The sequence below is a fragment of the Sinocyclocheilus grahami genome, unplaced genomic scaffold (assembly GCF_001515645.1).
Source record: "Sinocyclocheilus grahami isolate Dianchi unplaced genomic scaffold, SAMN03320097.WGS_v1.1 scaffold853.1, whole genome shotgun sequence".
Lineage (NCBI taxonomy): Eukaryota > Metazoa > Chordata > Actinopteri > Cypriniformes > Cyprinidae > Sinocyclocheilus > Sinocyclocheilus grahami.
This window is the reverse complement of record NW_015506032.1, coordinates 402,110-410,312: the sequence shown is the minus strand read 5'-3', so window position 1 is coordinate 410,312 and position 8,203 is coordinate 402,110. Positions and strand designations below refer to the sequence as shown.

General features: G+C 38.4%; 1 protein-coding gene across 1 annotated transcript; it reads right to left on the bottom strand.

Moving 5' to 3' along the window:
- Positions 1-941: 941 nt before the first annotated feature.
- Positions 942-3,836, bottom strand: LOC107563009 (uncharacterized protein C11orf87 homolog). Its single transcript, XM_016247780.1, has one exon. The coding sequence runs from the start codon at positions 3,161-3,163 to the stop codon at positions 2,726-2,728; it is 438 nt and encodes a 145-aa protein (XP_016103266.1). The 5' UTR covers positions 3,164-3,836; the 3' UTR covers positions 942-2,725.
- Positions 3,837-8,203: the final 4,367 nt, after the last annotated feature.

The following is an 8,203-nucleotide window of genomic DNA, read 5'->3' as shown; positions in this document are numbered from 1 at the left end:
GATGGATGGATGGATGGATAGATGGATGGATGATAGATGGATGGATGGATGAATGTATGTATGGATTGATGGATGATGGATGTATGGATTGATGGATGGATGATAGATGGATGGATGGATTGATGGATGGATGATAGATGGATGGATGGCTTACAAGTGCCCAAAACCACTCTAAAACCATCAAACCAGACCAAAGTCAATCATAATTTTGTTATTACTTTGTGTGGATTGATATTCTACAGAATAACGGCTATGTTTATCTGATAGCAGGATGTAATGTTTAATTTTCTCACAGTCACCTGTGGATGGAGGCAAGAGGAGTCCAATGACCGAGAAGAAGAAGACGAAGGGCTTGTTGAGAGGATGAAGATGTCATGGGAAGATGTTTTGGTGAGCCAAGACATGTGATATATGACTGATTTTTCATCAGCGTCCAAAGCCATTAGAACATTTTGATCTTAAAAACACCTTCACGGAATTTCATTTATAAAGTTCTGTGAAACAATCATGGCACAAATTTATTTGTACCAGACAACATCCACACAAATCTTATTTTATTCATTTTATGCATTCATGTAATATCTGTATTGTATTTAATTGTTTTAAAATAAACAGATATTAATAAATGTAAACACACAGAGAAAACTCATAGAGCTACAGTGATTTCCAACTATTTCATAAGTTATTACGCTTTTTGGAAACAGCCCATATTTCTAAGATAATTCATACAAATGTTTCTATCTGCATGCTTATGTTGCTTTTGGGAAACCTGGATCAGCAGAAACCTGCTTGGTAGTCTAAGACCAGCAAACCACTTTAGGCTGGTTTAGGCTGTTTTTCAGCAGAGCCTAAACACACAGGTGATGTTTTCAATCGAGAGTGCATTTGAATTCAAATAACGACACACCAATTTGCACAATACTTTATTAGTAATTCAAAATCGTATGCACTGAACAAAATAAAAACAAAAGTTCAAACTGCGATCTGTTACAATACGTGATTTCGGTCTATAACTTCCATTTCCGGTTCAACACAACGTCAAGGAAATACATAAAATGACTTTTAAAATGTTCTCTTATTTCTTATTGATTGTTACACTAGTTTAGAATGATAAAAAATATAATACTCGATCATTAGTGTTATATTAATCAAGAGCAAAAATGCAAAAAGTGAGCATTAATACAGAGCTGTAACACAAAACCGAAACGCCTCAGGTTACATAAGTTTTACTATGATTATACAGTGCCATGAACAAAACAAGTATAGGCTATACTACCACTAGCGGCTGCAATTGCACATTAACAATCTCTGGGATAAAGGGGTTAAAACACTAAACCTATTCATGCCAAGCCAGAATGGCACGAATTGCACTTCTATCTTGAAAAAGCCACTGAGATGAAGGAAAATCCCAATATTTGTCGAAAGAAACAACAATGTTGCCTAAAAGAGTAACACCTAAGAGTTTCTGAAACCCAAGGAAATTGTTGCGAGTTGTGTTGAAGTTCCACATGAAGAAGACCGTCGTCTCTGTCCTGATTTCAGCACTGGACAGCGTCTGGACAGACTTTATACAAGAGAACCGTCCCTTTAACTTTGAGGAACTTCACTATTCCTTCACCACTGAGTAATAAACTCTGAAGTATTGGCAGCAGGTCCATAATTTGTCCACCAAACGCTAATGGCACGTCTATCATAATTTGTAGACAATCCTAATGGTATAAAACGAAATCCTACTGGATTTACTGAAATTCTGAAAAGCATTAGCTAAAAGAGGCTTGAGAAAAAGAACAGTCCAGTTCATCCAGAAGGGTGTTCTTTGATTCTTAAACGATTCACATTTTGATCCAGTTTGGATTGGCTCCAAATTATGATTCAGTACAATCCTACTGAATTTGAGTTGTTGTTGTTGTTGTCTTTTTCAAATTATGTTTCGAATTATAATAGAAATCCATTATTGGATTGAATGATCAATGTCTTTTTTCTTCAGAATTTTAATTCTACGTTATGATCTTATTTGGTTCATAGAGGACTCCTGTTTAATCACAATTGGATTGGAGCTGAGTTATGACAGAAATTCCATTCATATTTAGTAATATACTTTTAGATTAATTAACTGATTTATCCCCCCCCCCCCAGGAATTTTATGAATTTTTATTTTATTTTTAGAAGATTTTCATTTGATCCCATTAATAAGATGACAAGTATTCAATTAACTGATTAGTGTCATGTTCCCAGAATTCAGGAGATTATTTGATTCATCAAGGGTTTCTGACTGACTCCTAATTTTGATTAAAAAAATATCCATTAATATTCAGTAAGATCCTTTTAAATTAATTATTAGATTTTTTCCCTCCAAGAATTTTCTTTTTTTATTATTATTATTTCATTTTTATGAAATTCTCATTTGATCCCATCAATTAGCACTCAACAAAATCCTGCTAGATTAACTCATTCCTTCTCATTTCATTTGATCCAGTAGGATCTTACTCGATACTCTCTTTGTTCGATTTATGATAGAAATTCCATCAGCATTCCTTAGTCTTCCTCAGTCCTTCTCAAAAAGCACTGAACACCGTTCCTAGATTTCTTCCAAAGCCTCCTCCGGGATCTACGATGAGAATTGATCAACTCTAATGCTTATACAAAGAATCGACATATTCCGTAGGTGATATCATATGAATACAGAGGTTATTTACAGCGTCCTCCAAAGGCTGGCTCTGCGTTATCAAGACACAGCGACCGATTCCAACAAGTCCTCATCCTTGGTCTGTCCCGAGTGTCTCACGTCCTCTGTCGCGCCAGGATCTTCCGCGTTTGGATCACTTTTACGCGCTGCTGTGGGGGGTCTCACCATGACGCACTGCCGGACCACCGGCTTGCCTTTGACTGTTTTGGGACTGCAGTTGTCGCGCTCGTATTCCTCCTGGGCTTTCTGTATCTTGCGCTTTTTCATCTTGCTTTTGTGAAAGTGGAAGGTCGTGACGGACACGAATATTATCCCAAAGATCATCGCGATGAGCACGAAAAGCACGACGGTGGAGGAGAACGCCTGGAACAGCTGATCCACCCGGTCAAAGCAGGTCCCATTGCTGGTCCGAGCGGTTCCGTTTAAGGCACAGTGGGGAATGGAAAGCGCCAGTCTCTCCAAGGTCCGGGCACTCATTTAGTCCGGTTCGGGCAGTGTCTGTATTGCAGGGAAGAATTGAGGAGACGAAAGCGAATAGAAATGTCCAGCCCTGCGAATGCGCGCGCTATATTGCATTCATTTCTCTTGAGGGAAATAAGTCCACCTAAAATAGATCCAATGAGGAATCCAGCGTTAGAAAAGAGCATGTGCGCAGTGAGATCAATTGCATTTCTATTCACGTTAGAAACCGTCCTTTAAAACACTTTCGAATCCACACCTTTGACGCATACACACATGATCTGTTTAAGAACAAAAGCGATCTAATGCCAACTTTACGGCGTATGTGCGCAAACAATGCCGCGTTATACTCTCTCAGCCCCCCCCCCAAGCTAGTCTTTTCCCATTACAAAAAAAGCATTCATTTGCTTCAGCATTCATTTCTCAACTGCGGCATTCCTTCAGATCAGCCAGCAGCAGGGCTGCTCATCAATTACTGTCTGAAGAAACCCGTAAAGTAGCCCATAAACAGGAGAAAGAAATAGCTAGCTCCATCAATCAAACGAACATGCGAAGATCTACATTAAAACCGGTAGTTTACCTGCCTCAACTGTGGGATGCCGCTGCTCCGGAGGCGAAGACCGGTCGTGGTTGCGAATTGTGGAGAAAAAGGAGCAGAATCCAGCCAATCGCTGCAGCTCGCAATGACGTATCGCCTTTGATAAACCAAACGCTCCAGCAGCCTCATTCAGCCATACAGTGTGTTTAGAGGACTATGCATGTTTTGTGATTCAAATGTATGGGGGTTAAACAAGGGTACGCGCCGTCAACACACGTCCCCTCCATGCTATTAGCGCGCCGCACCCGCATTTACTATAACTTTACGCATAAGGGAATCGGGTAGGACAACTTTATATAATTAGGAATGAGAATAAAGAGTTAACCATCTTTCAACAGTATTTGTTATAGAAATAGGAAATGTTTACGCTATTGCTTTGTGGGGGACGCAGTCTGTTCGTGCGTCGTGCCATTTGTCATTTGGTGCCACTAGGACGGTATCATTTTAAACAAAACTTTGTATGGTGTATTTGCAATGTAAATCTGAAAATAAAGTCACACACACTGGCAGTCCCAGTCTAAAACTGATCGCAGTGGCACTGAAAGCGTAAGGTTGCTCACAGGGGCGGATTTAGTGAATTGGGGGCCCCAGGCAAAATATAGGAATGGGGCCCTATACATTTGCAGACATTTTCCTAGATCAACCATGAGGTTCCTTTTCTGTTGTGATGCTTGCTGCTGCACAATGGTGCCCCACAGTTGTGTCCAATGTTTATACATTTTTCATGTACGTTATAATGGCTTTCTTTCATGTTCTAGACAACAAAATAGCAACTGATTTACAGTTGAGATACAGGTTTTCACAAAAACAAAATCAATTATAAAATGATAAACCTCACAATTGAGCATTTAAACCAGGGGTGAGTCGGAAGTATAAGTTAGGATACTAATGTAAAACTGGGTTATGTGGGTGGATTTTCGCATTGGTCTGAACAAAAACTACAGACTGGATTGTTGAAAATGAACATTGATTCTCTGCCAGCAGGAGGCGCTTTTGGAACGTCAGAAATATAGCGGCTTCCCCGGTAACGGCTGTAAACAAAGCAGCGCTCCTCTCATAAGCGCTACTTTATCAGATAAAATGAAAATGCCATCAAAACTTTTCTGAAGACAGTTGGTTCAAGGTATAAAACCTTGAATTAGTGAGAAAAATATACTCTATATTGACGAGGAAAGTCCACTGATGAGTTACCATCGTAAGCCTGTGTGCAAAGGCTGTCTAATTCTAAACTTTAAAATACATTTATTTTTAGTTATTTTAACTACAAATTAAAATAAAACTGAAAAAAATAATGAAAAGGCAATTATACATTTACACACCTAAGGATTATAGCAACCAAAAAAGTAACTGCATATGTGTCCTCTACTTGGTTCCTTCTTATAAATGAGTAAGCGGCATTTAAAACAATTATAAACATATAATGCACACTGTTTCTCAATATTGGATATGACAGCTTCAGATGCATGCTATTTTCATCTCTTTCAAGCAGAATACACAAGAAGCACGTGCAACTCGGACGGTTGTCGTGGTAATAAACACCGTAAACAGCAACCGTTCACGTGTCAGCCCTTAATGTGCATCTCCTTTATGAAAAGCATTTTAGGGGGCCCTTGGCTTTTGGGGGCCCAAGGCGGTCGCCTACCTTTGCCTAATGGGTAAGTCCGCCCCTGGTTGCTCAGTGTGAATGGGACATATGCTGGCGTCTATTAGGTTGTTGCATGCGCTTTTACTAACATTTGTGTTTACTGAAACATTTGAAAACACCACCGAAGCATAGTCTTGAATGTTTTTAATAGTGAATGCTTGGTGTCAGTTTATTGTCACGAATTTGGCCTGAGTGCCGGTCCTGTTTTGTTAGCTTAACAGACTTCCAACCGTTTTTGTGCTCAAATGAGAACGCCATCATCATGCCCATAAATCACATGATGAACCACACAACAGCACAAGCAGCGCGTGATTGAACTAGACTGCCATTTCCAGCTGGGCTGCATGTGCGTCATTCATAACTGACTTGAGAATGCCTTATACATTCCGATTCAATCAACTGCAAACAGAATGCGGAATTATAATTTGAATGCAAATCTACTGAATGGAATGACTTCTGCAAATGCTATTTTTAATGATAGCTACATTTGTTTTCAGTATTTTATGCTCATAAACATGCCGTGACATGATTCACACAACATTAGATAATCAGTGATGCCACACACACAAATAAATAAGGTGCACAAATCTGAAAAGTGTTGCAGTTTTTGAATTTAATATGGAAATTAATGTATATAGGTCTATAAATTCTAAATTGCATTATCAGCACTTAGATGAAACCATTGACCAAAACAAGTTATGACAAGTATGATGACTTTTCTATTTGTGCCGTTTCACAAATTCTTTTGTGTGTCTGTTTTTGGAATAATAGGCTATTTGATGGCAACTTACCACATACAGGGTGACATCTGTTATTAGTAGATTGGTGACAATTGTTTATAGCTCATTATTTTATGTGTAATTAAAAATGTTGATGTCAATATTTTTCCATATTGTCCATATTTTTTCCAATTCCAATTCAACGTGTTTTGTTGTCCAAATATATTCAAATACCAATTTAGCAGCAAGGAAGCTAGTTTACCCATTTTGAAGTTTATCCTCAAAACGTTGACCATAACAGCGATAGAGTGTTTCCTTTCAGCCATTCAGTATCTTTCTTGGCTCTTGGTTTGATGACAACTGACATCATTGGCATTATTTTTGATTGGTTTCCAAAAGGATTAGACTGACTGTTGGGTAATTGTCACAATGGAAACTGCGATATGGAGCAAAAACAATTAAGACACTGAATAGTCAGAACATCTGGGAGTGTTATCCAGATGACACTGTTCAGAAGGTCTTTGTCGCTTGCAGTACATTGACTCTTTGGACGGGGTTTAAAAAAGGGCACAAGACTGTCAAATAAAATTACAGTGTGCAGGTCTGTCCAATTAATAATTGGATACCCTGTCAATACGAGCAAGAGCATTAAACCTTCAGAGACCTTCACCCTGACCTCCAAGATGAAGATGATCTATACCTGTAGCTCTCAAACTGAGATTTATTGCATTCCAGTGAGAAATCAGCTGGGTAAAAATTTTAAATTGTTGATGTCGATGTAGCCGGGAAGATAGCCTGTCACATTTGTTCTTACTTAGATCTGGAAAAAAAAACAGAAGTGGTCAGATAATTTTTTTTATTTATAGATAATTTTTTTCTGAATATGACAAACAATGTAAAGACTATTTGTGGTTGCTATCAAAACATTGCTCTGTTTATTTGAGCATCCTGGCCAATAGCATAAGCTTGGGGCGGGACTATCTATTTTTTTTTACCAATGGCAAATGGAGGGATTGTGTGGAAAAGCAGTTTGCCAACAATTTGTTGGATTTTACTTATTCACCTTTAACATTATTTGATGGCTGTCTGGAATGCTTGATTCTGATTGGCCAAGTTATTTGCATAATTAGTCAAGTCAAGTCACCTGTATTTGTATAGCGCTTTATACAATACTGGTTGTGTCAAAGTAGCTTTACAGAGTCAAAAAGGAAAATGGTTTGTCAATGATGCAAGAAGACAATAACAGAGTCGTTTTCCAGCTAAAGTCAGTTCATTGATGATTCAGTGATGGCATCATCCAGTTCAGCTCTCTTCCAATAGTGTCTGTGCAATCAGTTAGCATCAGATAACTGACAGCTGCAAAAGCCAATCAATTTCCAGCATAACTGAGCTATTTGAATAAATTGCTACTTATGTATATTATCAAAATACTGACTGAACATTACCTCAAAATTCCTGTACATATCCTGGCATATTGAGGCATTTAATTGACAGCAGTGTGTCTTTTTAAAGGTTAATGATTGCTTATTATCATATCTATAAATATGTAAAGCAGGGGTCACCAAATTCGGTACTGGAGGGCCACTGTCCTGCAGAGTTTAGCTCCAACTTGCCTCAACACACCAGCCTGGAAGTTTCTAGTATATCTAGGCTGCGTTCCACTCCACTTTTAGATATGCACTCGCAAACTTCCCTAAGCACTTCCCTAAGCCATTTTGAAGTGCGTTCCACTTCGTGAAGTGGATGAGGGAAGTTTATACAGACAGACCCTCAACCCCTCGAGGGAGTGAGTCTGCTTCATATGCACACTTCAGGCCGCTCTACAGACCACAATGCAGCACAACTATGACATCATCGCAAATCACGTTTGATTTATCCTCACCTCAAACTACCTCTATAACCTCTATAATATATAAATGATTTTTTTTTTTTTTTTACATTTGTAACAGCCCAAGCATACCTATGGGTGATTCTATAATTGGAGATACATTTGGCATTGCAGAAAGTTAAGAAAAAATACAGATTTTTTTCAGTATCTTATTGAAAACATATTTAATTTTAATAATTCAGTGCTTGCCAAACACAAGTTACTTTCT